The sequence below is a fragment of the Bufo gargarizans genome, chromosome 1 (genome assembly GCF_014858855.1).
Source record: "Bufo gargarizans isolate SCDJY-AF-19 chromosome 1, ASM1485885v1, whole genome shotgun sequence".
NCBI classification, from domain to species: domain Eukaryota; kingdom Metazoa; phylum Chordata; class Amphibia; order Anura; family Bufonidae; genus Bufo; species Bufo gargarizans.
The window spans coordinates 280,114,920-280,135,813 of record NC_058080.1 but is presented as its reverse complement, the minus strand read 5'-3'; the positions used below and the strand labels follow the sequence as shown (position 1 = coordinate 280,135,813).

At 41.2% G+C, this 20,894-nt stretch overlaps 1 protein-coding gene across 5 annotated transcripts in view; it reads right to left on the bottom strand.

Moving 5' to 3' along the window:
* The window catches only part of MAPK10 (mitogen-activated protein kinase 10), a 162,203-nt gene that overhangs the window by 11,329 nt on the left and 129,980 nt on the right, over positions 1-20,894 (bottom strand). For all 5 annotated transcript variants that reach the window (XM_044278117.1, XM_044278090.1, XM_044278100.1 and 2 more), the window contains one exon: positions 17,916-17,993. In XM_044278117.1, coding sequence (XP_044134052.1) covers positions 17,916-17,993 — 78 coding nt within the window. The remainder of the gene's footprint in view (positions 1-17,915; positions 17,994-20,894) is intronic.

Below are 20,894 nucleotides of genomic sequence, written 5' to 3'. Positions count from 1 at the left end.
ATCTAAATGCTGTTAAGAACATCTCAGGCAAAATGCTCACTCATCGGGAAATATAATTAAAAAAATCAGTGACAAATTCCCTTTAAGATGTCCTGTCCTATCCACTAAAGTGTTTTGATTGTTCTTATGTTTTCATTGTCTCTTTTTTGGCAGGAAACGAACTCATCAGAAATGGGAAATTCCGGATACAAAACCTGGAAATTTACTGCCTTCTATTATAATTATTTCAAACACTGATGAGAACATATAATTATATGAGAATATATAATTATACATAGTCTTAACCCAGCCAAAACAAAATCCCTGTCTATATGCCCTATCAGAGGATATGCGTGCTAGAAAGAAATCTAGAAATGTATGCGCCCGAGCAGGAAGCCGCAAAGAGTGACTCTCACTGGGGCAGACCTAGCTCATCCAATTATTAAATGGTCAGCATACAACACTGCATTTAATGCCAGCCAGTGTTTCCTCAGCTGATCACTAAACTGTTCCTTTCTCAAAGCATCAGGCACGACTACCATTATTTTCTAAAATTCAAAAAGTTCCAATAACAAGCATAGAAATAATCTTTCAATGGCTATTTAATAAGTGGCCCTTTAATATATTATGAAAGGGCGGTCATTATATGGCGTGATACACCCTGACTGCTGGGGAACGCATCTACAGCTGAGAGTGGAATAATTGATCTCTGAAACTGGAAATAAAGGGAGATAAAAATGAACAACTGGTAACAGGTCCGCTCACTTAAACACACTCTTTAAAATTTCATATGAAATCATGAAAGTTTGTTTCAATCGGGTGACTGGAGGAATTAGCATGCATGAACACATCTGGAAGAGAATTCAGCAAGCACAATAGATGAGGCACGAAGACCACACAGAGCACTAGATAATAAAGAACAGCATGCAATAATTCCTCTAGTCAAACATAAATGTACTGGGGAATATAATTAGAAGCATGAGGCTTCTGAGAAAGAACCTGAAATGTCTTTAAATTGAAGTTCAAAAACCTTAACAATCAGAATTGAGTTCATGAAAAATGTACATTTTGTGATGCTGGGGCTCTTTTATTAGAACGGTTCCTTTGGCTTTGATGGCCCTGTACTGGGAGAAATGGATTGCAACGTATCCCAAAGTGTCATGCACCCTACGTAGAAGCTGGATACTGAAGGGTGTATAGTTACAAGCTGCTAGAAAAAAAAGTTACCAAGCAGCAACAAATTAAAATGTCCTTGGTAAGAGTTGAGTGAATCCTTGCTCATTAGCTAGCATCTTGTAGTTTGCGAGTGACAAGGGCACTTTTCTTTTTCCCAAACTTTGACTGCTTTAGGGGTGAAGCTGGCACCATTACCATTGCTAATGCAGTGACTGGCGATGTGCTCAGCGTCAGTCTGAATACAAATGAAAAGCTTCACAAATGCATCAAGTAAGTCATTCTTCCACATAAGGAAACATTTTTACTGGTCTCTCACCCCCTACAGGGAACACTCGCATGGTTCCCAATAGGGGTAATACAGGTCTGACTACTGGCATGTCAAAAACACTGCATAAACAGAAGGCAATGAGGAGAAAATGCTTTTTTACAATTTTTTAAAACAAATTCTGTCTATTTTCTTAAGCTTGGAAAAAAGATATCCAACAAAAATGTATAGTAGACAATATCCCCTTGGGACTAACCAACTTTTTATTTTTTAGCTTGGCACCATTTTGAGGTACATGTAGCTTATCTATTAACTTTTATTAATTTTAGCGTGGGCATAAGAGGAGAACACTGTAATTCTGTCACTGTGTTTTGCGCTACACCTTGGACTGTGCAGTAAAACGAACATTAATTCTATGATTATGGTGACAGATGTGTCCACCCTTACCTTTTCTTGGATTTAGTTAAAGGGGTTATCCCATGATTAATGTAGAAAAAGAAAAGTATACATAATCTAGTACATGAAAATATATTTTGAACCAAGCTAGAATCAGCCCTGTACCTCACATAGATCTGGAGCGCGCCACTGTACTCCTGAGTGATACAAAGCTACCGGGCCTGCTAATGCATTGGAGTCTATGAGAGAATCAAACTGATGATTGCTTGTTATAGTTGTTAGGGGAACTATAGAAAAGTGTAAAAAGAAATCAATGTTTTTAAAACTATTAAAATATATATAAAAATTAAAAACACCCATCCAAAATTGCCAATTCATCTTTTTTTTTTGTCGCTTCACCTCCCACAAAAAAATCATAGAAAAAGTGATCAAAAACTCATACACACTCCAGAATGGTATCAATGAAAAGTACAGATCGGCCTGCAAAAAATGGGTGCTCACAATGCTCCATATACATAACTACAAAAATGTTATAGGGGTCAGAATATGATGAAACAAAACAACAATTTTTTTAAAGGTCTTCATTTTTTTTTTCAGTATTAAAACGGAATAAAAACTACACATATGCGGTATCACAACCACACAGACTCAGGGCTTATTCACACGGCCATTGTGGTTCCATGGGTGTATTGCGGCACGCATATAGCGGGTCTGCAATACACGGGCACTGTGGACCCACGGATGCGGACCCATTCACTTTAATGGTTCTGCAATCTCGGAGATGCAGAACGGAAGCACAGAGTTTCTGTCCGTGCCTCCGCATCGCAAAAAATAGAACTTGCTCTATTTTTTTGCGGTGGGGAAGGATCACGGACATGGGTCTCGATCAGTCACGGCAGCAGCACGGACATTGCCCGTACATTGGGGGGCGAAAATTGCGATCCCCAATGCACGGAACGGAACAACAATGCCCGTGTGGATAAGCCTTAAATATAGTATAGATATCTAGTGACATGGTACTATGGCCATCTCGGGATATGGTAAGTTACACCAAAAGGAATGGAAACAAAGGACACATCTCTATACAGTGTTTTAGGTCTTATTACATTTGCTAAATAAAAATGTATTTTTATGTAAAGAAAATCATTTTTGTCACAGTCTCATCCTAATTTTTTAACTTTTTTCTATTTAAAAAAAATAAATAAACTACTGTATATTGTAATAATGGCCGTGTGCATGCCACATTTTGATGAACAGCTGGCCCCTAATAGAACAGTCCTAGTCTTGTCCATAATGCGGACAATAATAGGACATTCGGCCATGTGGACACGAAGGCACATAGTAATTTCCATTTTTTCTTTTAGGCCTATTGAACATACGGGCTGCAAAAGAAAAATGGGACGGACACGAGGAAAAAAAAACATTTGTGTGCATGATCAACCAAAGTTTGTGTATTTGTTAAACTATGTTTATCAGTATTAGAGGCTCCGTTAGGAATATCCATTAAGGATTCTATCGCTTTTGAAATAAAAAATAGTGCTGCACTATATAGTGCCGCTGGTGTCCATAGTGTGTCTTAGTTTCCATTTATAAGATAGGTGTTGACAAAACCTTAGAATGGAGCATAATTTCAGTGTATTCCTTTATGATGCAGTGGACGAACTCATATAAAAGTTGTAGGCTGTCACATTTTGATAAAATCTGATTAAAGTATTACTAATATTTTACAGGCATTCACTAATAATTTGCTACAATCTCTTGCATTGCTTGCAAATTCATCCATCTTTTATTTCAACGAACAGAGAGATTTGGACGACTGCCGCAAGAACAATGGAAAATCATTAGTGAACAAGGTCACCCATCGTGAGTTCTAAGATGAAGGCATGAAATAACAGGCACGTGCAGTACACCAAGCGGCATGCCATAGCATCCGTTTTAAGCTGTACTATTAAATCTGATTATAGTGTGCTGATTTTGGTGTTTTAGCCTACTTTGTGCAATATATAAACACTTCCATTGGTCTTGCCTTTAATTTTGAGCAAAACACATTTTTAAACATATTTGAGAGATCTTGACAGTGACTTTCTAATAGAAAATGTGATAGATGACCTACAGTATCTCACAAAAGTCAGTACACCCCTCACATTTTTGTAAATATTGTATTATATCTTTTCATGTGACAACACTGAAGATTAGGGTTGAGCGAACCCGAACTGTAAAGTTCTGGTTCGTACCGAATATTACGTTTTTTTATTTTACCCCGGACCTGAACCCGAACTTTTCTGTAAAAGTTCAGGTTGTAGTTCGGTGTTCGGCGATTTAATGGCGCTTTTTGAAAGACTGCAGGGCAGCCAATCAACAAGCGTTTAACTTGTGTGCCTACTAATGATATGGCTGTGATTGGCCAGTGCAGCATGTGACCCAGCCTCTATATGAGCTGGAGTCACGTAGCGCCGCATGTCACTCTGCTCTTACTAGTGTAGGGATAGGATGCTGCTGCTGTGAGGGAGAGAATAGGAAATAATCTGATATCAGAACTTGTTAACTCTGCGATCTACAGCGATTTTTTTGTGTGGGTGCAATGCAACATTTTTGTACCCTACCCTGAGCCCAGTAACACAGAAAAATAAGTTTTATCCGTCTTTTAGTTAGTTATGTGGGCGTCCGTGGCCATTTTGTGCAAGTTCAGTGCACCAGCACTGCATATGTGCCAGGAACAATAATTTAATCCTGTTCTTTTAGTTCAGTGGGCAACATTTAACCCTTTTTTAAGTGCACCTGCACTGCATATGTGCCAGGGGAAGGGAAAATAATATTGGTAATCCGTCTGTGAGTTCAGGGACCCAGGGGGTGACATTCATTTTTTTTCCTGTAAAGTACCCCTGTGCTGCATATGTGAGAGTAATCAATTCAGTAAATCCATCTGTTAGATTCTGGGGGGACAAATTATTTATTTTTTGCTAAAAGTACATTTGCGCCCTGCACTGCATTTGTGATAGTGAAGGAAAATCAGTTAAATCTATCTGTTTAATTGTGGGTGAAAAATTCATATTTTTTTTGCCATAAAGTATCTTTGCGGCCTGCACTGCAAATCTGATAGTGAAATAAAATTAGTAAACTCATCTGTTTCACTGTGGGTGAAAAAAAATCATATTTTCTTTTCCTTTGCGGCCTGCGCTGCATTTCTGACAGTCCAATACAACCGTTAAAAACTGCTGTTATATTTTTGTTTAAAAAAGAACACCCTTTTTGTGCTAGATAGTACATTTGCGGCCTGCGCTGCATTTCTGACAGTCCAATACAAACGTTAAATACTGCTGTTATATTTTTGTTTGAAAAAAACACAGATTTTGTGCTGGATAGTACATTTGCGGCCTGCGCTGCATTTCTGACAGTCCAATAAAACAGTTAAATACTGCTGTTACATTGTCGTTTGAAAAAAAATAACTTTTTGTGCGAGATAGTACATTTGCGGCCTGCGCCGCATTTCTGACAGTCCAATAAAACAGTTAAATACTGCTCCTGGTGGTAACGCTTAAAGAGCAATGTAGACAGATTGGTAAAAATATGCATTTATTGATTATCTATATCGAAAGTATAGGGAAGGGTTGGGTTTAGAGGGTAATATTCAGCAATGGTTGGTAATATTAACCACTTCCGTAAAAATTTAAAGGAAAAAATAGGAAATAATGGAAAAGGAAATATTAAAAGAGTAATAATAATATTACCTTTTCCATTATTTCCCAACCCTTCCCTATACTATCGATATAGATAATCAATAAATGCATATTTTTGCCAACCAATCTGTCTACATTGCTCTTTAAGTGTTACCACCAGGTGTAGAGTGTCGGTTTTCATTATACATCTCTATTGGGTGAATCAGTCTAAACCTAGAGCACCTAGACATTGTACTGGCCACCAGCAACCCACTTTTTTCTTTACAGTTAAATACTGCCGTTACTTTGTAATTTTAAAAAAACTCACTTTTTGTGCGAGATAGTACATTTGCGGCCTGCGCTGCATTTCTGACAGTCCAAAAAAACTGTTAAATACTGCTATTACATTGTCGTTTGAAAAAAAAAAAACTTTTTGTGCGAGATAGTACATTTATGGCCTGCGCTGCATTTCTGACAGTCCAGTAAAACTGTTAAATGCTGCTGTTACATTGTCGTTTGAAAAAAACTCACCTTTTTACCATAAAGTACCTTTGCGGCCTGCACTACAAATCTGATTGTGAAATATAATCAGTGAATACAACTTGGACATTGTGGGTGAAAAAAATAACAATTTTCTGGCCATAAAGTACCTTTGCGGCCTGCGCTGCATATCTGACAACCAGGCAAATAAATACAGTAAATCCATCTCTAGGATTGTGGGGTGACATTTCCACAGTTATCAGGCCAGTCATTCACAAGTGGCTCGGAGGGTGGGTTCCTGCTCCAACATAGGCCAGGTACACAATTGTCCAGCCAGGGCACATGTGCAATATATAATTTTTACACCCTGGACACAGAAAGATAATTTATCTGTCTGTTTATTCTGTGGCTGACCTTCCTACAGCAATTTTTTGGTGGGCGCAATGCAACATCTAAAATAAATATGAATAATTTAATACTTAATCTGTCTGTTAGTTAGGTGGGCGAGAAAAACAATTTTTGTGTGAAGTACACCTGCACCTGCATATGTGCCAGGGACAATAATATAGTTAATCCGTCTGTGAGTTCAGGGGTTGACATATTTGAATTGTTGGCTGTTTTCTACCCCTGCTCTACATAGCAGACAGAAAAATTATTTTAAAAAATTTGTCTGTTACATTGTTGGGTGACATTAACCCTTTTTTGGCTGTTTTATACCCCTGCTCTACATAGCAGACAGGGAAATAGCTTAAAAAAATTAATCTGTTATATTGGTGGGTGACATTAACCCATTTTTGCCCTTTAAAAACCCCTGCTCTGCATAGGTGACAGGGACATCAATTTCTAAAAATCGTCTGTTCCATTGGTGGGTGACATAAACCCATTTTTGCAGTTTAAAAACCCCTGCTCTGCATAGGTGACAGGGATTTACATTTCTAAAAATCGTCTGTTCCATTGGTGGGTGACATTAACCCATTTTTGCTGTTTGAAAACCCCTGCTCTGCATAGGTGACAGGGATTTACATTTCTAAAAATCATCTGTTCCATTGGTGGGTGACATTAATCCATTTTTGCTGTTGAAAAATTCCTGCTCTGCATTGCTGACAGGGAACAAAATTTAGTAAAAACGTCTGTTACTTCGGTGGGTGACCGCAAAAAATGAGGAGAGCGTCAAATAAGGGACGTGGCCCTGGTCGTGATGCTGCTGGTGTTGGTGGCGCTCCTGTTGCAGGGAAAGGACGTGGTCAATCTGTGCCAGCTACATGCCCAAATTAAACACCTTCCTCAGGTGCGCATAGGCGACAGAGCCTTCAGCGTTATTTAGTAGTTCCGAATGCTACTCTACGAATGGTGAGGCCAGAAGAAGTACAGGCGCTAGTAGATTGGGTTGCTGACAGTGCCTTCAGTTCCTTCACATTGTCTCCCACCCAGTCTCCTGCTGAAAGATCAGAGTTGGCACCTGCAGCCCATGGCCATCAGTCTTTCACCTCACCCACTTGCAAATCAGCCAAGCAGTCTGAGCCCCAAGTCATGCAGCAGTCTCTTCTGCTTTTTGACGACTCTGCTAGCAGGGTTTCCCAGGGCCATCCACATAGCCCTGCCCCAGAAAACATATGTTTTAGGATGAGTACATGGGAGGACCACTGCAGCACGTCTCAGATGATGACGAAATACAGGTGCCAACTGTGGCTTTCTGCAGTGTGCAGACCGACAAGGAGGACAGGGGTGAAGACTGGGTGGAAGATGATGTGGAGGACAATTAGCAATTATGTCCTCGACCCCACATGGAATCAAGGTCATACGAGTGACCTGTGTAGTTCGGAGGAAGAGGTGGTGGTCGCACAGAGCCACCAGCACAGCCAAAGAGAGACAGTACGCCTGCTACTCCCCACCGCACCAAGGGAACGAGCACACCAAAGCCAGCCCCAAGGAGTTCCCTGGCATGGCAGTTCTTCAGACATTGTGCTGACGACAAGACACAAGTTGTTTGCACGCTGTGCAATCAGAGCCTGAAGCGAGGCATAAACGTTCTAAACCTGAGCACAACCTGCATGACCAGGCATCTAAGTGCAAAGCACGAGCTGCAGTGGAGTATGTCACGAACGTACCTGTACGCAGACGGATACCGCACATGACAAGGAGTGGTTAAACCTTTATAGATACAATTCGCTATACTGCCATCACGTGTTTTAACGGCACACGAACCGACTACCGGTCACTCACCCTCACGCAGAGGAGGGAATAAACCAGCTCCCGATTGCTGACTGATCGCAATTGTTCAGCCAAGCAACAATCAAAATGACCTTCCTCACACAAAATTGTAACGTTATTCTCTTCAGAGACAGGATTCGTTAATTCCTTTGCTTAGGACACGGAAGACTTAGCAAATAAGATTTTTCAATCTTTTAATAAAAGGTGAAAGGAAAAACAGTGCATATATACATTTACAGAAAAATGACTATTCTATATAATAATAATTCAAGGTAATAGTAATTCATGACAGTTAAAAAAAGGGATAATGGATGAAAAGTATACTTAAGTTCCTCTGTTTCAGTCCTTGAAGCCGTTGTGCAATTCGATTGGTATAATATCAGTGGACCCTGAGCACTGACATTGAGAATGCGATACAAATCCATGTGTTAAGGCAAAGCAGGGTTGCCATACAATGCCCTGACACCATCTTATAACAGTTCTAAAACACGAGGTGCCAGCAGTTCTGCCCAGCAATGGTACGAACATGTGGGCAGGGTTGAGGAGGTGTTAGCAAGGTTTATGATGCAGCTAAGGTCAGCCCAGAATGTCCTTATTCTGACTGAGCCCAGAGTTCTGTGTAACCACTAAATACAGCTATGACATTCATGTATTAATGACCCTTATGATTTTACGAGTCTAACAAGACCAAACTTGACTCTGCTGGGGCTTTTTGTTCTCCAGGATGGCTTAAAGCTGGCTTTTCAGCCTTCCAAGGGCACAAGAACATACTGCTTGATATCTCCGTGATCGCACTGGTCCACGGAGGTTGAATCTGGCCTTAGCCAAAGCAGAATATGCCTACGACCAGAGATATGAAAAATGACTATGTTTAAGTCCCTCAAAGGTTCAATAGGTCGCTTGCCCATCTCTCTCTGGTCCCCTGCTGGGACTGTAGTCAGAATGTCTGGCTAATGTTATCCCAAGATACAGTATTTTACGATGAGACTCGGCAGGGGTGCTTTTGAAGCTCCCATCCTTATCTTTATGATGGGGAAGTGTAATTTTCAATTACTAGGACACAGCTGCAAGCAAGGGAATATTTCTCTTGTAAAGCAGAATAAAGGGGGCCTCTAGGCCTGTGAGTGTGTGTGCATTTAAAAAGGGAACTCTACTTGGGGTATCCTCGTGACAGAGTAGACACCTCAAAAACCAAGAAAAGTCTCTGGCTCCTCCTGCTTCCTCTTCTTCTGCAGTCTCGGCCTCTTCATCCGCCTCTGGAGTGACAGTGGCACCTGCCACCCCGCAAACAGAGGATGTGGCAGCAACGCCACCACCTTGGTCACCAAGCATCTCCACAATGTCCCATGGAAGCGTTCAGCTGTCTATCTCCCAAACACTGGAGCAAAAGAGGAAGTACCCCCCTACCCACCTGCGATCCCTGGCCCTGAATGCCAGCATTTCAAAATTCCTGGCCTTTGAAATGCTGTCATCCCGTCTGGTGGACACGGACAGTTTTAAGAATCGGATGGCGGTGGCTGTCCCACAGTACGTTGTGCCCAGTCGCCACTACTTTTCCATCCCTTCCCTGCACAACCAAGTGGGGGACAAAATCAGGTGTGCACTGCGCAACGCCATGTGTGGCAAGGTCCACCTAACTACGGATACGTGGACCAGTAAGCACGGTTAGGGACGTTATATCCCCCTAACAGCACACTGGATAAATGAGGTGGCGGCTGGGCCTGAGGCGGATAGCAGTTTGGTGCATGTCCTTCCACCACCGAGTATAGTATTGCAGGGCATTTCTCTTTGCCTCCTGTTGCTTCCTCCTCCTAAGCTTCCTCATCCTCTACCGCCTCCTCATCCGGTCAGCGTAACACCTTCACCACCAACTTCAGCACAGCAAGGGGTAAACGACATCAGACAGTTTTGAAACTTATCTGTTTGGGGGACAAACCCCACACTGTGCAGAAGCTGTGGACGGGCATGGAACAACAGACCGATGAGTGGTTGGTGCCAGTGAGCCTCAAGCCCGGCCTGGTGGTGTGTGATAACGGGCAAAATCTTGTAGCAGCTCTGGGCTTAGCCGGTTTGACGCACATCCCTTGCCTGGCGCATGTGCTGAATTTAATTTAATAACTTGTCCCACATTTCCACGGGGATGTGCGATCAGGCAGAAGTTATCTAGAGTCAACAAAGCGGCAGCAGGGCCTCTCCTGTCTAACGTTTCCTAATCCAAAATACCGCAGTGACATTCCCTGTAATTTTTTATTAATCATTCCAATAACAGGGCATCTTAAGAGTCCTGTATTGTTATTTATTGTCACTATCTCCCCGAGTTGGGAGTGGGTAATTGCCACACGCCCCATCCTTTACTTGGATGCTTCTGCTTCAATAACTTGTCCCACATTTCCGCCCGATCACATTTCAGCCATTGACCTCCCTTGGATGTGGTATCCCTTTCTCAGGCTCCCTCTCCGGCATGGAACCCTGATTCTCCGTTACCCGTGATCACTATGGTGGGCGCATAAAAGAACATCGAAAGTTGATAGGGAAGATATCCAATTGGATCAAGGCCGTCACAGGGACGTGCGATCAGGCAGAAGTTATCTAGAGTCAACAAAGCGGCAGCAGGGCCTCTCCTGTATAACATCTCCTAATCCAAAATACGGCAGTGACATTCCCTGTAATTTTTATTAATCATTCCAATAACAGGGCATCTTAAGAGTCCTGTATTGTTATTTATCGTCACTACCTCCCCGAGTCGGGAGTGGGTAATTGCCGCGTGCCCCTTCCTTTACTTGGATGCTTCTGCTTCAATAATTTGTCGATCACATTTCAGCCATTGACCTCCCTTGGATGTGGTATCCCTTTCTCTACGGCATGGAACCCCGATTCCCCGTTATCACCATGGTAGGTGCATAAAAGAACATCGAAAGTTGATAGGGATGATATCCAATTGGATCGTGGACGTCACAGGATGTGCGACATGGTAGAGCAGTATGTGTGCACACGCCTACACGTACTGACTGATGGGTCTGCCCCCTTCAACTACTGAGTCTCCAAATTGGGCACATGGCCTGAGTTTGCCCTTTACGCCTTGGAGGTGCTGGCCTGCCCTGCAGCCGGTGTATTGTCTGAACAATGGAGGTGCTGGCCTGCCCTGCAGCCAGTGTATTGTCTGGCTGTGGACAAGCGCAGCCGCCTGTCCACAGCCAATGTGGACAAGCTCACGTTCATTAAAATGAACCAGGCAGGGATCCCACAGGACTTGTCCATACCATGTTAGACATGTATACCGGCCTCACCCAGTCATTGTTGTACTCCAGTGCACTTTCTCTTTGTTTTATTTTTTATATTTCCCAATGTTTTGGGGTCTACCCAAATTTGAACCAAAAAAAACTGTGTTGGCTACCTCCTCCTCCTCCACCGCCGCTTCCACCTACACCGCCAAATCCACCGCCTCCTCAACCTCCTACTCCATATGGATCTCCGCCGCCTAGATCAAGATTATAATTTTTTTTTTTTATGCATTTTATGTTATTTTAAGTCATTTCCCTATCCACATTTGTTTGCAGAGCACTTACCATGCTCTTAACCATATTTTGTAGCCCTCCAGCCCTTTCCATGGCTTTTTAAGAGCCATTTTAGTGCTCCAAAGTTAGGATCCCCTTTGACTTCAATGGGGTTCAAGTTCGGGTCCAGAACTCAAACTTTTTTGTGAAGTTCGGCCGAACTCGGCCATCCAGGTGTCCGCTGAACTCTACTGAAGATCTGACACTTTGATACAATGTAAAGTAGTCAGTGTACAACTTGTATAACAGTGTAAATTTGGTGTGCTCTCAAAATAACTCAACACACAGCCATTAATGTCTAAACCGATAGCAACAAAAGTGAGTACACCCCTAAGTGAAAATGGCCAAATTGTGCCCAAAGTGTCAATATTTTGTGTGGCCACCATTATTTTCAGCACTGCCTTAAAGGGGTTGTCCGAGTTATGAAAAAAATATTATATAGCACTGAAAATCTGATGGGCAGCAATATATAACTAAGCTAAGCAAGTTTTATGCAAAACAAATATATCTATTTCCTCATTTCCCTGGTTCTTTTCTGGCCCTTTGTTTACATGCAATAAAAACAATCTGTGCCCCCCCCCCCCCCTGCACTGCTAAGGGAGTGCATACAACAGCTGCCCTGAGTGACATGTCTGCCTGCTGGGAGACTCAGCAGTATGTTGTATGTGCAGGACTACAAGTCCAAGCTGTATAATGACACTGCTAAGGGAAGGGATACAAGAGCTGCCCTGAGTGCTGGGAGAATCAACAGCAACTTGTATGTGTAGAACTACAAGTCCCAGCTGTATAATGACACTGCTAATACACACAGGATCTTCCCCCTACCTTCTTGTGCAATGCTCTCTCTAGTCTGTGAGCTCCTGTGCACAGAATTGCCACTGCCTGCAGATGACCAGTCTGTGCAGCTGAAGGGGTTAGGAATCCTAGGAGAGAGCAGTGACGTCTCGTTTATAGGCTTGTAAACGACCTTCATCATAGCAGGGAGAGAAGCTGACATCACAGGTCATGTGACCCTCAGTGAAATCTGAGAAACCAGCCACTGGAGATAAAGTGAGTTAATTAGAAAGCTGTTACATTGGTTTAGTTAGGAACATAGAAAGAACAAAAAAATAACTCGGATAACCCCTTTAACTCTCTTTGGCATGGAGTTCACTAGAGCTTCACAGGTTGCCCCTGGAATTCTCTTCAACTCCTCCATGATGACAACATGGAGCCAGTGGATGTTAGAGACTTTGCTCCCCTCCACCTTCCGTTTGAGGATATCCCATAGATGCTCAATAGGGTTTAGGTCTGGAGACATGCTTGGCCAGTCCAGCATCCTTAGCCTCAGTTTCTTTAGCAAGGCAGTGGTCATTTTGGAGGTGGGTTTAGGGTCATTATCATGTTGGAATACTGCCCTTCGCAGAGGGGATCATGTATGTCGCACTACATATTGGCATTCATGGTTCCCTTAATGAAATGTAGCCCCCTACTGCTGGCAGTAATCATGCGGCCCCAAACCATGACACTCCCACCACCATGCATGACTGTAGGCAAGACACACTTGTCTTTGTACTCCTCATCTAGTTGCCACCACACACGCTTGACACCATCTGAACCAAATAAGTTTATCTTGGTCTCATCAGACCACAGGACATGGTTCCAGTAATCCATGTACTTAGTCTGCTTGTCTTCAGCGAACTGTTTGTGAGCTTTCTTGTGCATCATCAGCCATGTAGACCAATTTGATGCAGTGTGCGGCATATGGTCTGAGCACTGACAGGTAGACCCCTTTAACCTCTGCAGCAATGCTGGCAGCACTCATATGTCTATTTTGAAAATAAAACCTCTGGATATGACACTGAGCATGTGCACTCAACTTCTTTGGTCAACCATGGCGAGGCCAGTTCTCAGTTTTGTTAAACCACTGTATGGTCTTTGCCACCGTGCTGCAGCTCAGTTTCAGGGTGTTGACAATCTTCTTAGAACCTAGGGTATCTTTATGTACAGCAACAGTTCTTTTTTTCAGAGCCTCAGACAGTTCTTGCCATAAGGTGCCAAGTTGAAATTCCAGTGACCAGTATCAGAGAGTGTGAAAGCAATAACACGAAATTGTAACACTTGTAACACTAACGAGTCACATGACACTGGGGAAGAAAAATTGCTAATTTGGCACAATGTGGCCATTTTCACTTAGGGGTGTACTCACTTTTGCTGCCAGTGGTTTAGACATTAATGGCTGTGTGTTGAGTTACTTTGAGGGCACACCAAATTTACACTGAGATACAAGCTGTACACTGACTACTTTACATTGTATTAAAGTGTAATATCTTCAGTGTTGTCCCATGAAAAGATAAAATAAAATATTTTCTATTGTGACATACTGTATATCCAGGAAACACACATTCTGTTTTCTCTGCAGTGCTATGACATAAATTAAGATATATGGATATAATGAATGTTTCATAGCCATTCCCGACTGTCCTCTTAAAAATAGCCTTAGCCATTAAAAATATGTTGCACATCAGCCCACACATCATTTTTCACAAATGTATTTGGCCACAACATTAAAGAAGTTGTGCAGTAGCTTAACCCCTTCAGTACACAGCGAGTTTTCAATTTATGGACCGAGTATAATTTTGCAAATCTGACATGTGTCACTTCACGTGGTAATAACTTTGGAATGCTTTTACTTATTCAATCGATTCTGAAATTGCTTTCTTGTGACACATTGTATTTACCATGCTAGTGGTTTTACTTTTATTTATAAAAAAATAAATCTAAACTTTATGGAAAATTTAGAAAAGTTCACATTTCTAATTATTTTTTTAGTTCTCTGCTTTTAAGACACAGTGATACCTTACAAAATAGTTAATATTCATCATATGTCTACTGTATAACATTTTGAAAATTTCATTTTATTTTTTAAAGACATTAAAAGGCTTAAAATTTTAGAAGCTATTTTTAAGATTTCCAAGAAAATTTACAAAGCCAACTTTTTTAAGGACCAATTCAGAGGCTTACATAATAGAAACCACCCTAAAATTACTTAATTTATTTAAAACTGATTTTACAAACTTTGTTAACTCTGAAGGTGTTCCAAATAAATTCATTTGGGTACACACATTAAGAATTTTTTTGAGGGGTGTAGTAAGTGCTTTGACCCAATCGGTGTTTCATACAATTTAGAGAAACTTGGCTGTGGAAATGAAAATTTTTATTTTTTCCAATGAAATATTAATTTAAGCCCAAAATTGTCATTTTCACAAGGGGTAACCCTCACAAAGCACCTCATAATTTGTTAAGCATTCTTTACTGAATACAGCAACACCCTATATGTGGTTGTAAACTGCTTTAAAAGCACACTGCAGGGCTCAGAAGCAAAGGAGCTCCTTTTGAAGGGTACATTTTGCTGGATTGGTTTTTGGGCACCATGAAGCATTCGAAGAGACCCTGAGGTAACCCTAGAGTGGTAACCTCCAAATATAACCCCTTTTCGGAAACTACACCCTTCAAGGAATTTATCAAGCAAGGGGTGTAGCAAGCACTTTGACCTACAGACTTTTAAAAGAACTCAAAGAGACTTTTGGCTGAGAAAATAAAAATTAAATTTTTTCCAGTAAAATGTTGCTTTAGCCCCACATTTTTCATTTTCACAAGAGGTAACAAATGAAAAAGCACCACACAACTTGTTGCATATTTTTTTCTGAATACCGCAATAGCCCATATGTGGTCATAAACTGCTGTATGGGCAGGCTGCAGTGCTCAGAAGTGAAGGAGCCCCATTTAGAGAGCAGATTTCACTAGAATTGTTTTCGAGTGCCATGTCACATTTGCAGAGCCCCTGAGATACCAGTACAGTGTAAAACCCCACAGCTCTGCAACTGTATGTCAACAAAAGGCCAGAACAGAACTAGGGAAATTAGAAAATATATATATTTTTTTGCCTAAAACTTGCTTAGCTTATGTAAACATTGATGACCATCAGATGTACAGTGCTTTGTTTTTGTTTTTTTACATAAGTGGTCATGCCCTCAGCAATCATACATTTATGATCTAATCTGTCAATAGGTTATATATAATTTTCTTGAAATAACCTTTTCAGAAAAAGTGATATTGAGGTCTCACCAATAAATGTTGAGAAAAAAGGTTGACTTGAGAAGAGGCCCTTTACAGGTAATCTCATTAGGATGCATATCAAGGTCGAATACATATTTTTTGGCATAATTCATTCCAGAAACTATACACAGCATCCATTGTTGAATGCAGTTGTTACCAATATATTATATAATCAATTTAAGAATGGGTTATTTACAGTAAGAGTAATTACACTGTAGAAAGCCCAACCAAATGAAGCAGTAATGTCAAAATCAACAACAGAATTTGTTGCGGTTCTCTGGCTCCCTTCTGCAGTCTTCTGGTTCCTATCCAGTAAACTTCTGGATGGACCAGATCACTTGCACCGAGCAGCTAGTGACTGGCCTCAGCAGCGATTCATTGATTGACTGCAGTGGCACACATGATCCTGTCCATCCGGAAGTTTACAGGACAGGGACCTGACTGGGCTTCAAATTTTAAGAAGTAACCAAAACTGGAAACACCTTTAATCTTATTAGAAATGTTATAGGTTGTCTGCAGATCTATATGTACTGTATATCAAATAGGTGGGTTTGAGAAAGGTTAACCTCTCATTAAACACTTTTCTGCTAAAAAGTAAACGTGGTTGCATCATTAGAAGGAAAATTAATGGATAGATTCCTAAACAGACTCTGTATGGATCTTCATGAAATTCAGTACATTAATTCTGAAACTTGAATTCAATATGATACAGAGGAAATTGCAGGGAGAAGAGTGGGGATAGGTTGACATGAAGCCTGCACTGACGTTGTGAGTGGACATAAAGATGTTGTCATAAAAATACTATATTGTGCTATACAGAATGAACATTTACCCTATTGGATACATACACATTACACATATAACCCCAAAAAGGTTGTGACACTGTGTAAAATGTAAAACAATGGAAATAAAAACAGAATGCAATTATTTGCAAATATGACATAGACATATGTTTTATTCACAATAGCATGCATCTCTGATGGTATGGGCAATCACCTCAATATAATATAGGTCTCCAAAGATCTATTAACCACTGCGTATGCTAGACTAAATCTATCCCTCCAAGACGAGAACCATAACTACACAGTACACAATAAATTCAAAATTATATATACTTTATTAATCCATCAAAAGTCATGTTAAAAAGTCAAAAGCGGTGGCATGCATATAATCATACTTTTGATGGATTAATAAAGTATATATAATTTTTAATTTATTGTGTACTGTGTAGTTGTGGTTCTTTTGGAGTGTCTGATGGTATGGGGTTTCTATAGTGCCTATGATGTAGACAGTTTACACATCTGGAAAAGCAGAACAGTATATAGAGGTTTTAGAACAATATATGCTCCACTCAGATGTCTCTTTCAGGGAAGGTCTTGCATATTTCATCAGGACAATGCTAAACCATATACTCTATGACCTTGCATGGTGTCCAGTGTAGACCTTTCACCAATAGAAAACATTGGCACATCATGAATGCTACATCAGACAAGAATGCAACACCATTCCTCTCCTAAAACGCCAGCAACTGGTCTCCTCACTTCCCCGACATTTATAGACTGTTGTTGAAAGAAGAGGGGATGCTACACAATGATAGAAATGTCCCTGTCCCAACTTTTTTAAGATGTGTTGCTACCATCAAGTTCTAAATGAGTAAAAATTATTTCATAAAATGGTAAAATGTCTCACTTTCAACATTTGATATGTTCTATAATCTTTTGTGAAAAAAACATGGATCTATGATATTTGCAAATCATTGCCTTCTGCTTTTATTTACTTCTATATACATTTTACACAGCGTCCCAACTTTTCTTGGGGTTCTAGAAAATATATTGCTCGAATGTATCTAAAATGAAGTAACTTTGGAAATAGTCTTCATCACAGAAATCCTACCATGTTGTGTTTACTGCTTCTGTTCAGACCTGTCATGCTACAGAATCAGACTACACGGGATTTGTTTGTAGTCTGTTTCCATGGAAACATGTAGGTCTGCATAGGAGCTGTCTCTATATGCATTAAATAAACATTAAATAATAGTACAGTTTTTCATTGTAAATTAGTGCTGATAATGGAGAAATCTGCTGCTATTTAAAAGAGTACCTGAAGGAGAAGGCTGTCCTTTTACTACTCCATTTTTAGTTTTTTCTTCAAAGTTCATAACTTCCTTATAGATGAGCTCTGCAAAAAAAATTGTTTACAAGCATTAATTCTCTAATTCCTCTGTTTGAATATGGGTAGCTGTCCTGTAACCTCTCATTCTCTGTTGGCGATAACTCAATTTCAATAATATGCCACTCTACATTTCTGGCTACTGTTCTGGTGTGGTTGTATGTTGCTCTTCTATATGCACTGAAAACGACAGTATCTGAGTGGTGTTCTGCTTCATACTAAACTAAAAAGTTACCCTTGTGACAAAAATATTCAGGGGTGTACACAGGATTTAGTAAAGGTCATGAGCATACTTGCAAGGAATATACAAAGGCACACAAACAACACACGTGTACACATATATACTTTACACACATTCATACACATATACACAGTACGTGCGGTATATACTGTGAAAATCATACACTTACCGTCTCTGCTGTATTTTTTCACAGGGGGCTTGTGACAGCAGTACATCCCTACTTCATCCAGCAGTTTTATGCAGAGGCTGGAGTTGTGGATAAAGCTCTCCGCTCTTCCTGCCTTTCCTCTCTGACTGCTGTATGCAATGCTGTCCACCATCAACTGGTGAAAGGTACATATCTCATGTATAAAAGCCCGAGGAGGAGAGCCATAGAAATGAGCCAGGTGGCGTGAGGTTTTAACTCCATAAACCCCTCTTGTGTACACCCCTAAATATATCTATATATATACCCCTACAGATATAATGCATAGGGCAAAGCTGTGTGATCAGGCCTGCATGGTAGAACACAAGGTCCCTGTGGTCCTGTACTATGCAGGTTGAGTGAAGCTCTATGGGGAATTGGGGGGCGCCAAATTAAAATATATTGTTTCCATAGAATCCATTATAATATGGCATTTTCTGACAGAATCATGTGGACAGTAGGGGCCGTATACACCTCTCAGAACTGGTATGGATCTATACAACAATCTACTGTTTGTCCAGATTCAAACTGGTGCTGTCCAGTAGTTAAAATGCATTGGAGCACTATCAATAAATACTATTAGTTTTTATACAGAGAATTCGGAAAGTCTTCAAACCTATTCACATTTTATGTTGCAGCCTTGAGCTAAAGGAATAAAAAAAAAATCTACTATTTCCCCATTATTCTAAACTCAATACCCCATAATGAGAAAGTGAAAACAGAATGTTCAAAATCTTTGCTGATTTATTGAAAAGGAAAAACTTAAATCTTGCATTGACTGTAAGTATTCAGACCCTTTACTTAGTACTTAGTTGAAGCACCTTTGGCAGTGATTACAGCCTCTAGTCTTCCTGGGTATGATGCCACAGGGTTTGCACACCTGGATTTACGGATTCTCTGCAATCCTCTTGCAGATCCTCTCAAGTTCTGGGAGGTTGAATGGTCGGTGGACAGCTCTTTTCAGGTCTCTTCAGAGATGTTCTATAGGGTTCAAGTCAGTGCCCTGGCCTGGCTGGGCCACTCAAGGACGTTCCCAGAGTTGTCCTTAAGCTACTCCTGTGTTTCCCTGGCTTTGTGCTTAGGGTCATTGTCTTGCTGAAAGTAAACCTTCGGCCCAGTCTGTGGTCCAGAGCACTCGATCAGGTTTTTTATTAAAATATCTCTGCAGTTTGCCCCTTTCAACTTTCTTCCTTCCCCAGCTGCTGAAAAACACTCCCACAGCATCATTCTGCCACCACCATGCTTCACTGTAGGGATGGCATTGGCAGGTTATATGCAATGCCTGGTTTCCTCCACACAAGATTCTTAGAATCAAGAGAATTTTATTTCTCACAGTTTGAGGGACCTTTTTTGCAAACTCTGGGCAGGCTAACATGTATCTTTCACTGAGGAGAGGCCACTCTGTTACAAAGCCCAGATTGGTGGAATGCTGCAGTGATGGTTGATCTTCTGGAGGTTTCTCCCATCTGCACACAATTTTTGGAGGTCAACCAGAATGACCATTTGGTTCTTGGTCCCGAGTCATAGGTATGGGTCTGAATATTTATGTCCGTGCAAAATTTTTGTTTTTCCTTTGTAACGAGTTTGCCAAAATGTCTTAAATTAGTTTTTTTTTCATTTTCTTATTATGGGTTATTGAGTGTAGACGGAAAACTAGACTTTTTTGCACAAGGCCGCTGTCACGGCCATGGTCATGGTCGTGACTCCTGAACCGTATTTTTCCTGAAACTAGACTTTTTTGCACAAGGCCGCTGTCACGGCCATGGTCATGGTCGTGACTCCTGAACCGCATGCGGTTGCCTGCGGTTTGGTTTAGTTGTTCAACCACAGGTGAGGGCCGCTAGTGTGTTGCCTCACTTGTGGTTGCCGCGGGCAACAAGTCGTTTGGTATTGTCGCAGTATAGCAGCCTGAGCTGATGCTAGGCAGCTTGCGGCAATGTTCATGCGGTTGCACCTAGCAACCTCTCAGTTAGGTGTGTGTGTATGTTATGCACTTTGTATGTCTGGTGTGCACAAAGTTTATGTTTGGTGTGCACTGTGACACTTCCCTTCACTGTGGCTGCCCGTGGCAATGTTTGGTATGATGTACATGTGGTGGCAGTGTCTCGGCCTTCTGGCTGACTCCCAGGACATGGTTGCCACCCATGTCATTGCCTGCGGTAACAGCTGCAGTGTGATGCTCATTTGGACACTTCCCCTTTAAGTGGTTTCACTCTCTGGTTAGTGTTGGAAGGGTAAATTCCCTCTCCTGTGTGTGTCTGTGTGGGTGTGGCCACTTTGGGCTATAAAGCCTCTTTGGAGATCAGAAGCTGCGGGGGTTCTTCAGCCATGCTTTGCTGGATACACCCTCCTGGTAATTCTATCTGCCAGTGGGGGCCACCCTTGTGGTCATAAACAAATTGTTATATATTGTTATACACGTTGTTATGTGGATGTGTTTGTGTGTCATGTCTATTTATTGCAGTGTATGGTTTCCTGGCGTCCT